Raw genomic sequence first — 12,688 nt, 5'->3', positions numbered from 1 at the left:
CAGAAGCGAAAGAGGAGGGGCCTCATTAGAGGGTGTGAGGTCGATGTCGACGCGCCGCCGCTGCCCCACTCAGCGCCTCGCCATTGGGATGTGGCATCCACCAGGTTCACCTCTTTTGTCGCACCGCTGCATTATGATGTGTGGAGGTCGTCCCTTGCGCACAGAATGCGCAGTCGGCGGGTCAGATGAATGCACCGTGCACTATGCAGCTGTATGGAAACTTCTTCCACCACGTTCTCCCAATGCCTACATCGTCGTCCACCTCAGAGGTCCATGGGCGCACCTCCACGACAACCTTCAGCTTTTTTTCTCACCGCTTCGACAGGGTACAAGTCGACGGCCGCGGTTGCACACGACCACATCTCCACCATAGCTCGAGATTTGCTTACCGTAGAGCGCCCCCTACGGTGACTGCATTTTATCTTGCTCCCTCTTTCTGGAAGCGTGTGAGCTTTAGCGACTCCGCTACCTTCACAGAGGCCCTCATGGGGCAAGTTGGTGGGGCCGCCACGAGCGGCCGTGGTCTCACCGCGCTGCAGGTGGCAGCGGCGTTGAGGGTGACCGTAGCGGCGCAGCTGAAGAAGTGCGAGACAGGTGCAACGCTGCCGACGGTGCGTCGTACTCGCTCTGGTCTGGCCGAGTACACCAGCACGATCGCGCCAGAGGATGTTAGCGCTCAGCAGCATTTCACCGTTCTCTCCACGGATAGTAAGGGGAGGCAGGTTGAGGTGCATGTCACCGAGTACGCCCCGAATGTATTCTTCTTTCTTCGTCAGGTGGAGGGGGTGACGGGCTCGCAGTTCGCGGAGGAGTGGTCGTTGCCAGAGGAGCGCTTGAGGTTGGAAATGGGTGAGGGCCGCTCTCAAGCGCTCTTTCTGAAATCCAAGACGATGTCGTTTATGTGTAAGACGATCGCAGCGGAGGAGGTCCACGTTTTGCTGCGTGTGTTGCGTGATTACGCACAACACATCGCCACTCACCCCAGCAGTCTCCTCATGCGCTTCTACATGCTCCTGAAGGTGTCCGTGCGGAGGGAGGAGGGGTTCATTTTGTGCTTCAACGATGTTTTCGGGGCCGCTGCGGTTCTGCATGAAAAGTGGGACATTAAGGGCCGCATTCCCAAGCCCGGCAAGTATCAGCACTATCCGCATCTTATTCGCCGCGCCTACGAGCCCGATCCGTACCTTATAGAAACCCCAAAGAGCTTTGACCTCATGGTTCAGCCAGCGACCGGCTCGCCCCCGCAGCGCGACGACAGGCAGGACGCGGTCATAGTGAAGGGAGTAGAGGACGCTCAAAAGTTGCCCACGCTTCATGACAAAGACCTGACGCGACTCTTTTGGCTTCCACACCTGACACGCCAGCGGCTTGTTCAACATCTTCTTGGCGACTACACTTTTCTCCGCCACGCAGGCTTGATGGATTACTCGCTACTCATCGGCGTTACCTACCAAGAGAACAAGATGTCGCGGTCAGGCAGGCGGTACATCATTGAAAATATGAAAATGACAGCCCCGCCCGGTGCCGCATCTGCGTCGCCGTGTGCCGAGCTGCGACCCGCTCCTCGCGCGCAGGGGGCTTTCCCGTTGCATAAGAAGGCGAAGTCAGCGACGCTGGCTGAGTTCGCCAACGGCATGCACAGCCTCAACGATCAGGAAATATATTACGTCGGTATCATTGACATGCTCACGACGTACACGATCAAGAAAAAGAGTGCCAACTTCTTCAAATCATTTTTGTGGGAGCAAAAAACACTCTCCACCATCCCGCCGGGCCGCTACGCGCGCCGCATCGCCAAGTTTACTGAGTTCCTCTTCCCCGACATCCTTGAGGGGGACGCGCGGTGACTGAACGCCATTGCCCTTGGTCTTTTGTAGGAAGCAGCGAAGCATGGCCGAACGCGGTCATGAAGGAGGAGATGCTGTGCCGACTGTGCTGGCAGTGCCCGGAGCAGTCCTCCTCTTTCCGACGCCGTCTCCAGCGCTGTAGGTCGTTGATCCAGCACGTGGTGAGTGCGTTGATGGCGGGTGCCTCTGCGTGCCCTCCCGCCCCTCCTCCCGCTTGTCCGCAAGCTCTCCGTTTGTTTTTGCGTGCCTCCATGGATGTCCTCTTCGCCTCCTTTTTTGCGCATGCTGGGCGGGGGGGATTTTTCGCACAGCACGGCTCACCGAGCCTCTCCTTATCTCCCTCCACCCTATTTCTTCTTGGAGATTCAGCCCGTGCATCGTATGTGACACGCACACGAGCCTCGTCGTTGGCCCTCTCCCTCTTTCTTGCCCTCGTAGTGCTTCACAACATGGAATACTGCGACGGGCCGTATGTGGTTTCGTTGCTTGAAGTCTGGCGATAGATTCTTTCCAATTCACAAGGTGTGCTCGCCACCTCGAAGACGGCAGTGCCCCTCTTGCGCGGTCAGCTGCATCGCTTGCGTTGTGTTGACGAGGCAGTGGATCTGCTTAATTGCAGTAATCTTTCCCTTCATCCTCATCCAAAATGTACCGTTATCCTCTGATCCTCATTCTTGCAACTCCCTCTCTCCTGTGTTAGCCCCCGCCATCTTCGCGCGCTCTCGCTTTTTCCTTCCCTTCTCTCCGCTCTTCTCCTTCGATTGATGCGCCGTCGACCGCCGCGTGTCCGATACCACTTGAAACAGAGCACAGGCCCACACACTTCTTCGGCTCTTCATTTCTTCTAAATATTTCCTTCTCCGCACGACTGCTCTACACATCGTCTTGGTGAGCCGATTTTGTGCGGCACCTCCTCGTGAAGTGTATTTACCCCCGCACGTCACGCGGCTTTAGCGGGTTGCTCGTTTTTCCCTTCTAACTCAAAGACACAGCGGCACTGCGCACGGTCCAGAATCGAAGACAAGTTGCTTTCACTCTCCCCGTCTTACACACACACACACACACGCACACGGAGCATACGGCAGCGCCGCTCTCCGTACTGGGCTTCGGTTTTTCTCCATTTGTACACGTTTCGCACATCAGCGCTGCGCTTGTCGTGTGGCACCTCTGGCACCGCTTGAACAATGACGGCCGAGCAGAACATCCTGTTAGACCCCAGCATTCGGGACTGGGTGCTGTTGCCTTTGATTGTGATTGTCCTATTCATGGGCGTGCTGCGCCACTACGTCTCTATTCTCATGAACGCCCCCTCTAAGCCGAACATGGCCCGCATCTGCAACGTGAACATTCAAAACTACGGTAGCCTGCTGCTCAGCGGTGGTGGTGTACTGTCGCCTGAGTCGTTTAAGCGCCGGGCGGAGCGGATGCTGAACGGCATGCTGAAGAAAGAGGTGGATCCAGTCAATCCGATGGAGATGATGAACGACCCAAACATCATGATGAGCATGCTGAAGAGCCAGTTCATGATGATGGTGCCGAACATCGGTATGATGATGCTGGTATCCTACTTCTTCTCCGGCTTCGTGGTCGCCAAGTTCCCGTTCCCCTTGTCGCACCGCTTTCGCGAAATGATGCAGCGCGGACTTGACATAGATGTGCTCAACTGCAACTACGTGACCTCTCTCAGCCTGTACTTCCTCATCATGTCTGGCAACCAGGGGCTGCTGCAACTGCTTCTCGGCGAGGATGTCGAGTCGGAAGGGCATTCGATGATGATTCAGCAACAGATGCCGCAAATGTCGGCGCAACCGGTGGACTTCGCCAAGGTGTTCAAGCAGATCGCAGATGAGCTGGAGTTTACGAAAGATCGTCACCGATGGACGTACAAGAATGCGCCGGAGGCCCTTTTGAAGACGTGGCGCTCGCAGAAGCGCGCGAAAAGTGCGGCGGCGAAGCGCAGATAAGCGTTGGGGTAGCTTGGGAGGTACGCAAGAGAGAGAGGGAGGGAAACCTCTTCTTCTTACCGCAGCCTTCTCTCGCCTCACCCTCCTCTCTCCCTCTCTTGTTGTACCTGCGCGGACCCCTCTAAGCGGTGGGCGGCGCAGGGCTGCACACCAAACGGGGCGCGAAAGCTTCACGCGTGCCTGCCTGTGTGCGGGCGCAGTTGATGAAGCGATGAGGGAGGAAGCGGATGTGTACTTCGCTGGCTACCCAGGAGCGTCTCTATTTTGGGCCTCCGCCTCTGGCTCTTGCTGCAGCGATTGACATCTGCGACTTGCTCCTCCTCTCGTCGTCTCTGCTGTCGCGCCGGCGAATTTCGAGGGGCAGCTGAGATTCTGTGGCTTACCGATCGGGGGTGGTGGTGGACGGGCGGGGTGCAAGTGAGATGCAGTGACAGGGTGTTAGGCTGTAGATGTGTGCGTACGCTCCTCAACTTACTGTGCCGTACCTGGCTGGAATGCCATACACATACGTGCTCATGCGGGGTCTGATAGGCTGACACGCCGTTAAGCTCGATCTTCGCTGCCGCCGCGGCTTGTAGCCCTCTCATATATGCGCTTCTCTCTCTCTATGCCTCTGCCTGTGCTGTTTTTTTCTGTTCCTCTTCTCCTTGTGTAAAGCGCGACACGAAAGGTGAGCAACGCATCGACACCTGAGTCGAAGTTGTCTCTACAGCGCAACAAGAACAGCGACGGCGTATTTGCTCTAAAAAGCAGAACTCATGCGCGACTCCCGCGCCGGAAGGCGTGAGCGGCTCCAGATTGCTGCACGCAGCCATGCTCGGGCACGTGAGTATATGCTCTTCCTCTACGCTGAAGGATGATGGCGGCTTGGGTGCGCACCGCGATAGACGCGCCTCGAGGACGGCTCTATACTGGTAAATGCGACGTCGGTACGTGACATGTCGCACCCGCGTGACAGCCGAAGCCTGCTCACTGTGGTACGTATCCTCCCTTTACCTTCCGCCATCCCCTCCCACCCTCTTTGCTTCGCGCTCCACTTCTTCAAGGGGAAGCGCTATTAGTCGCCGGGGCTGTAGAGCCGAAGTAGTCCCCTAGACGGTACGAAGACCCTTCTGCCCTGCTTCCAACGCATGCACACCCTTTCGGTACGCATGTGTCGCCCTGCGCACATCGCTGTATCCCTGGATTCTCTCTCCCCTCCACCACTCGCTCGCTCTCTCTCCCCCGCTCTCTCTCTCTCTCGCGCACGCGCACTCTTTTACTGCTCCCGTCCAGATTCAAAGTGTACTTCACCTTCTTACCCCGCTGCGCAGCTTCTTATCAACCAATGCAGAGGCCGCCCTCTGAACTGGCGACAGCGCCTTCGCAGGCGGTGGTGCCGCATCCTCCCCCTTTAGGGAGCGCAGCGGCAAAACCACGTCATCGCACCGGCCCAGCGGATATCATGGCGACAAGCTGGCCGCGACATGTGCAGCTCAATGCACCGAGGCACGTGCCGAAGTGCATCTTCACCTCAACCGTTTCTGTCTCGTGGCCTCGTACCCTGCGCAGCTCTCACAACATCTCTGCGGCATTCTTGCGCCGGCCGACGAAGCAGAGCGACATCTTCTTACCACAGTTACCTCCGCGAATTGTCCTTGCTGAGGATTCTGAGAAGCTGCTGGCAGTAAACCGCGTGCCTATCGAAGCAGCGAAACTTTCCATGAGGATAGACAAGGAATCGTCGAACCTTATCGATGGCGGCGGCGGCTTGTCAAGCTCGATGCTCAGCGCATCGTCTCCAAAGGAGATGCGGCGTTTGCCGAGTCCACTGGGACGCTTCTGGACGCCGCAGCTTGACGCCGCCATCATTGAGGATGAGCTGAAACGGTCAAGCAAATCGCAGTTGGCCCTGACTGTCAGCGTCGCGAACCCGCTGCTAGCCGAACTCGATGCCTACGGTACGCTGCGGCGTCTCTTTATTCCCCTCTGGAAGCACTACCGGTTTCGCAAGCAGATGGCGTGGGCAACCGCTACTGTGGCCAAGTACGTGCTCCTCAAAGCCCACCGGCGGCGGCAGCGTCGTCTCGAACAGGCCTCTGAGACCTTTCTTCGCGTCCTTCGGATCCCATCCACAAAGCTCCGCTGTCCCGCCTTTCTCCTGGAAGCACGAGTGATCTGCATCCAGCGTGCCTTCAGACGCCACCGTGCGCGTGTGCGGGCTGTGGTTGAACTCAACTACCGCAAGGTGCGTCGAGATGCGGAGGAGGCGTACTGGAGCCAGGTAGTGGCCAAGCGTGAGGCGGAGCTTGCGCAGCAGCAGCACCCCTTGAGTGCTTTGTCAAAGGCTGTGCGAGGGATGATGGAGGGGAAAACGGAGATGCGGAGGCGCTCGAACTCTATGGAACGCCACAGTCGTCGTGTCAGGCCTGTTGCCGACTTGACACCTGCAGCAGCTCCGAGCTACGAGCTGGATGTTTACAATTTCTTTATGATTGGCCGCCTTCCAGAATCACTGCTCCGCCTTGAGATGACCTCCGCTGTGCTCGCGCACCTTCGGCGCTCTGCGGCGCGAGCGCACTTGATGGACGATTTCTCGGAGATGCGGGCTCGCCGCGCGGCCATGGAGGAGCTCGCCGCGGAGCACCACTCCACACAAACACGTGCGCTTGTAGTGCACAGCAAAGGGAAGAGCTGTGCGCGGCTGCCACGTTTTCTGCCGGGGAGTGTCTACACCACCATCCTCGACAACACATGCTACCTGACGAGTCTGATGCGCGACGACAAGATGCTGCGGGCCCACCTGCGCCGTTGCGACCATTCTTTAGATTCCTATTGAACAGCATAGCGTTCGCATTGCTGTGAGGTGGAGACGGGTCCACCATGTCCCTCTCGAGTAGACCCTTCTCTTCCACTCGTTAGATCTTGGAGACAAGATATGCTTCACTTTCAACCTCCCCCCTCGCACCTCTGGCGCGTTTCCGGCTCTCGACATCTTCTCTGTCCTTCTCTCTGTGTCGACGCGCCACTGCCGACGGAGGCCTTCTTTCCCTCGCTCCTTTTTTTTGGCCGCTGAGGAACGAGGTGCGGCCTGCGAGCGCTGCTGTTTCTCGCGTCGTGGAGAGGGAAAGAGGACACGCACGGGGGGAGGGAGGGAGGGGCATACGTCTCCGTGATGGGGTTTGCGAACTTCCTTTTGATTTCGCGAGTAGCGAGACCAGCGCTTCTGAAGGAGGTATCAAATGTAAACAGATGAGCAGTGAAAAAAAAAAGGATGCTGATGCGCGGCAACGGCCAAAGCGCCTCTCTCCTTTGTTTCGCGTGCCTTTTATTCTCATGCTATATCTTATCTTCTCAGACCTATGTGCCGCAACACTCCTGTCGGAGGAAAGAAGAGCGACTCTCGACAGTGTTGCGGCTTCAGTCTCCTCGTACCCTCACCACCCCGGTGAGGGCCACACAGTGGCGAACGTGGGAGCGCAAGTGTCCCCCTTTCCGTCGCCCTATCTCTATGCGTAAGCGTCAGTGCCTGCCCTTGCGCGTGCGGGGTGCCTTAGCACCTGCTGTTGCGCCTCCTTTATTCTTTATGCCCCGAGGGCACTCTTTCCCCCTCTTCGCCTTTCGCCACACCGATGTGTCTGTGATTGCCTGTTTCCGGCATCGCTTCTGTTTCTCTTCGCTCGCTGGATATGCATTGCGCTTTCGGCTTCGCCCCCCCTCTTCGGGCCCGGCGGCGCGGGCTGGACACCTGCTGCTGTCTCTCCCTTCCTCTTTTGACCCTCCGAAACGTGGGCATGTACTAATACATCACTGCAGTTCTGCACTGGCGCACAGGGGACACCTCGACGCACGTACCCGCCCTTGTGCCTTCCTCCACCGCAGTCCTGTCCCCTTTCCTGTGAGTTTGCTGACGAAAGCACTGCTGCTTCACTCGAGACGATGACGCTAGAGGAGGAGGCGGTCGAGCGCATCCTTTATTCGCGCGCGCGAGCTCTCTCTCTTTTGTTGAACAGGCAAAGGAAATGAGGTACGGCGTTTAAGCCGCAGCTGCACGCCGACGTCACGCATGTACGATCTCGAAAGGGAAGTAGGTCGGCCCTCTTTGTGGTGTGCCTGTGTGGAGTGCCAAAACGGCTGAGAGGCGCCTTTTGTCTCCCTCTCCATCCCTCTCTCTCTGTGTGCCGGCCTCTCTCTCGCCTTCTTTGCTCGTGCTGGGGAATGCGGCGCGGAGGGGGATCGTAAGCGGTGTCCACATCGTCAACACGCTGGAAAAAAAGAAAAGGCGCCAAAAGCGCTGCGAGCGAGCGGACGGAAAGGATGAGCGCATACGCACACGCATGCATCGCATGATGTTTGAATGGCGCAGGCGTGCCTTGGAGCCGTTGCGCCGATCATGGGATCACCCCCGTCTGACGCAGTCTGTTTAATCTGATGCCCCTCTAAGGGGTGGGCATCATGCAAACTTGCTCACTCAGCAAGTTTGCGTGGCCCTGCGCGCACGCTTGTCGGCTCGCCATTTCCTTCAGTCTTATTCTCGTCTTCTCTGCTGACCATCTCTGCTCAATGCTGTCACCGCTCGCATGTCTGCCACAGCTTTCACGACTCCTGCGTACCGCACAACGAAGACGATTTTAGCACATCGAACTATTTTGTCTATCTCGCACATACACAGATCTAACGGCCACGCATGCATCTCCGAGTGTACATGGTTGATGGCAAGCGTGTCTACACGCTGAAGAAGGTGGACCCGGAAGGTAAGCCGACGCTGAGCGCCCACCCAGCCCGCTTCAGCCCCGACGATAAGTTTAGCCGCCACCGCGTTTCCATCAAGCGCCGTTTCAAGGTGCTGCCATCGGAACGTCGCCTGCAGCCGCTGTGACCGAGGAGGAATTCAAGTGACCGGCACGAGGGCCCCTCTTTCTCCGGTCTTGCGGGCTGCTGAGATACGAGCAGAAGCTCTGGCGCTGCTGCTGTTCCCTCCCTCTTGGTCCCTTACCTTTGATGCTGGCCATTGCCGGCCCCCTTTCTTAACGGTACGCTAGTGTGGGTCACAGTGTCTCTATCAGCGTGCGCGTCTGCGTCCCTTTTCGTAAGGCTTAAATTCCCTTAAGAGCGTAATCTGGCGGGTGGAGTAGAGCGAAGGAAAGCGAAGACAGCGTGAAAAAAAAAAGAAAAGAGGGCGAAGATGGAGCTCGTTGCACACTTCCTCTGGTCCACGCACAGCGCTTTTTGTTTTTGTTTGTGGAGCAAATGCGCACGGCTCTGCCTGTGTGTTGTGTGGTAGCAGAATGCATCTCGCGTTTCCCTCACGGAGTCGGCAAGAGGCTTCTAAGCACCCGTGCCGAGATTTGAAGGCTAAGCCACGCAAGAGGGCTCAGCCCACTGTGCCCCTCACTGCTTCTTTTTCTCCACACCACTCCTCGCGAGTGCCTCTTCCCTCTTCGCCTCTCGCTGCTTAGCTGGTAGGGAGTATCCGTCACTGTTGCCACCAGCGACCCTCGCCTTGTATTGTGCGCCTTTGGTTCGCTTTCGGAGTGCAAAAGTCATCTGAGCACGTGGAAGAGGCACGCACACGGGGCCCTTCTCGCATCGCTTCTTTACTAACTTTCTCTATCAGCGAAGCGACGCTGTGGCTCATATCCCGACGAAGACACACTCGGGCCCTTTTCGCCGCGTCGATAGACCTTCTCCTCACACCTTCATATACATATATATATATATATATATACGTTTGCGCAAGTGCGCATCCACAGCCAGAGAGAAAGAGGTTTTCTCTGCGCACGCGAGCACACCTACACACCTACGCATACACTTCTTCTTTCATGGACATCACTCGACTCGAGCACACATCCCTCGCTGGCAATCTTCTCGACCTGCGCCAGTCATCTGCACCAGACGCGCCTCTTACACCGTTTTTCTTGCTTTCTGTTTCTTCACTTTGACCCTCCTTCCTTCCCCACGTGCGTGCGTGTGTTTGTAAGTGCACCCATCATAGGGCAGAACTGGCTGAGCCGATCCACCGGCTCCTTCACCAGCCCGCACATTACGTGTATCGAATCCAACGCACTCCGGTGCGGCTGTGGATCACGCAGAAAGGGAATGCCCATCATGCTCAGCTCATGGCGCTTCGTTCCTCTTGTACGTCGAAAGACTGCTCTTGGCAGTGGGCTGCTCCGACTCAGTCGCATATTTCGGCAGAAACGCCTCACATATTCCCCTCTGAGGCTGCCGCCGACGTGGAACGCCCTGCAGAAAGTGGAGGTCGGGCATCGCATGACGGACACGGGTGAGCCTACGCTCGATGGAACGCTGGACCTGGTCGGGTACCAGCTCTCTCGTGACGGATTGCTGCCTCAGACGAACGTTTCAGGTCGAACGCCGCCGGCACCGGATACCAGTGGCCTCTCCGCAGCGACTCGCCGTAAGCTGGAGCGGGAGAGAGATGCCGCAGTGGCGCACATGAAAAAACATGGGGTGCGGCTGCGGCGCAGCATCAAGGAGACGGCCGTGACAATCGGGTGCGATGAGGCTGGCCGAGGCCCGCTTGCTGGCCCCGTAGTCGGCGCCGCTGTCTCGCGCATCCCGGTTTCGAGCTTCAACAACGAGTTTGACCAGCTGTACGAGGCACCCGAGCAGTTCCAGATCTTCGACAGCAAGTCCGTGCCGGAGCGGCAGCGCGACCTCGTCTTTGCTATGATAACGGGGCACGTCGACTTCTTTGACGTCGCGAGTTGCAAGAAGTTTGTGGTTCACCACTGCGCAGGTGACGAGGCGCCTGCGTCGTCTCTGGGCAGCAAAAAGTTCGAGTCCCACGTGAAACTGTCAAAGCTGCCTTTCAAGAAGCTACTCTCCATGCAAACACCATACCTGATCACCTATCACGGATACAACAGCGCTGGCAACTACGTGTACTTCTGGTCCATCGGCATCGCCAACCACACATACATTGATGAATGCAACATTTACAACGCCTCCATGAACACCATGCATCGCTCTGCTCAGTCGATCTGGCACATGCTCAGTGACGCGCGCTTCTCGCACGAGACGGCACCGCGGCCACGCTCATGTAGTATTGCTCAGTACCTCTTCAGTCGCTTCTGCACCGCCGCCAACCACGACCACGAGAAGCGTTACGCAGTACCGCATAACCTCGACCTCCTGAAAGGAGCCACGGAGTACTTCGACGTTGAGCCGATTCAGCCTCCCTTAGTCCTCATCGACGGCCATGCCGTACCGGCCCCGAGTTACGACTATTTCACCAGCGTTAACATTGGTGGTGACGTGCAGCCCATCATCGAGGGCGATAAGCGCAGCCTTTCCATCGCCGCCGCATCGTGTCTCGCCAAGGTCACCCGGGACGAGCTCATGAACTACATCGACGGCCTCTACCCAGGCTACGGCTTTGCAGAGAACAAGGGCTACCCGGTAGAGCAGCACATGAAGTACGTTGCCAAGAACGGACTGTGCCCGATACACCGGAAGACGTACCGTCCATGCCGTTCGGTGCTCGAGAAGGCCCGGCAGAAAAAGTGATCGGCAGCATTGGGGTGGGGAAAGGAGAGGAGGAGGCGGGCACTGCGTCGTTGAGGATCTGTGGAAAGGGTGAGTGCTTCTCTGCACCGCACTTTACCCCCACTCCGATAGTGATGTGCGCGTTGGCGGCTTAGTGGAGAAGAGATGGGCAGGTGCGATGCCCTCTGAATGCCTTGCATCCGCGCTAATACTGTCTGCTGTCTCACGCCTTCGCCACGCTGTTTCTGTGGCTTGTTGCTGTGTGAGTGCCGTGGAGAGGCGTCTCTTTCGGAGATGTGCTCGAGAGAAAGCGAAAGGGAAGAGAATCGCTCTTCGCTCTCCTCCTCGTCTTCCCCGTTGCTGGTGGTTGCTCTATGTGCTGCATGTGCATGCGCCTGTGTGCGTGTGTGTGTGCCCGTGCATCTTAAGACGGCGGCTATATGCGTGTGTGTGTGTGGGGGGCGCTGCGTGCGTGCGCGTGCACTACCATTGGACGAAAGCGTACCCGCGTGTACCCATAGACATGCGAAACACCGAAGGCAAGAGACCAGAGAGGGCTGGCTGCCAACTATGTTGCGCTCAAGATGCACTTGCGGTGTAGCAGAGTACTCACTGCTTGGCATGAACACTTAGCCCACGCGTGCGTTGCCACAGGTGGTCAATACAGCGGCAAAGGAGACGGGGTGAAGCGCTCTGCGCCATCCATCTTGCTTTCGCGCTGGCAGGCTGCCATTGCCTTCAGGGTCTGTCTGCCACAGGTGCAGGCAAGATGCCGTTGCTCGTGTTTGTGGAAGTGCCCGTATCCACTTGTCCCCCCTCCCGCTCTTCCAATCCACTCACGCGATGCTGTATTGTTCCGTTACTCGCCTTGTTCACTCTCTCGGTCCTCGCGCGTGTCCTTGCGCTTGCTGGGGCGACGGTGGCGAATAGGTTCTTCTTCGTGCCGAACTTGCGGCTCTGTCTCTGCGCCGACAGCTCTTCAACGGCGCGTGCCTTAGCGTCGCTGGTCTGGGCGCACGCCAGGCTGACAGATATGGCCACTGAGTGTGTGTGTGGGGGGAGGGGGGTGCTATTCAACGCGATGCACAGGTAAGGAACGCGTTCCTTCACGAAGAGCTCACGCTGCCCCTCCCCCCCAGTGCAGCTGGAGCTGCTGCTGATGAGAGCCCACGAGGGCTTAGACTAAATACCGAGTTTGCCTCTTTTTCGGACCTCAATGGCTGCCTGGAGGAAATGGCGGCCCGATGGGCGACCAGCCACCACCGCTCCCTTTAGCGGGTAGCTGAGGACACCGAAGCGCAGGAAGGTCCCCTGGGGGAGCCGCACTCCGCTCCACTCACCAATGCCAGGCTGGCGTGCTGCTGCCGATGACTGATTTGACGAGTC

At 57.7% G+C, this 12,688-nt stretch overlaps 2 protein-coding genes across 2 annotated transcripts; both read left to right on the top strand.

Annotated features, from left to right (window-relative positions):
• Nucleotides 1-485: 485 nt before the first annotated feature.
• LSCM1_00035 (uncharacterized protein) lies at nt 486-1,847 on the top strand (the record flags this gene model as incomplete). The annotated part of the gene is made up of 1 exon (XM_067317694.1): nt 486-1,847. One exon carries the CDS (start codon nt 486-488, stop codon nt 1,845-1,847), a length of 1,362 nt encoding a protein of 453 aa, XP_067173799.1.
• Nucleotides 1,848-3,031: 1,184 nt separating this feature from the next.
• On the top strand, nt 3,032-3,811 carry LSCM1_00034 (uncharacterized protein; the record flags this gene model as incomplete). Its single annotated transcript, XM_067317693.1, has 1 exon — nt 3,032-3,811. The coding sequence occupies one exon, from the start codon at nt 3,032-3,034 to the stop codon at nt 3,809-3,811; it is 780 nt and encodes a 259-aa protein (XP_067173798.1).
• Nucleotides 3,812-12,688: the final 8,877 nt, after the last annotated feature.

Source organism: Leishmania martiniquensis, chromosome 36 (genome assembly GCF_017916325.1).
Source record: "Leishmania martiniquensis isolate LSCM1 chromosome 36, whole genome shotgun sequence".
In the NCBI taxonomy this organism is placed as follows: domain Eukaryota; phylum Euglenozoa; class Kinetoplastea; order Trypanosomatida; family Trypanosomatidae; genus Leishmania; species Leishmania martiniquensis.
Note: the sequence above shows the minus strand (reverse complement) of the source record. Positions and strands in the feature narration are given on the sequence as shown.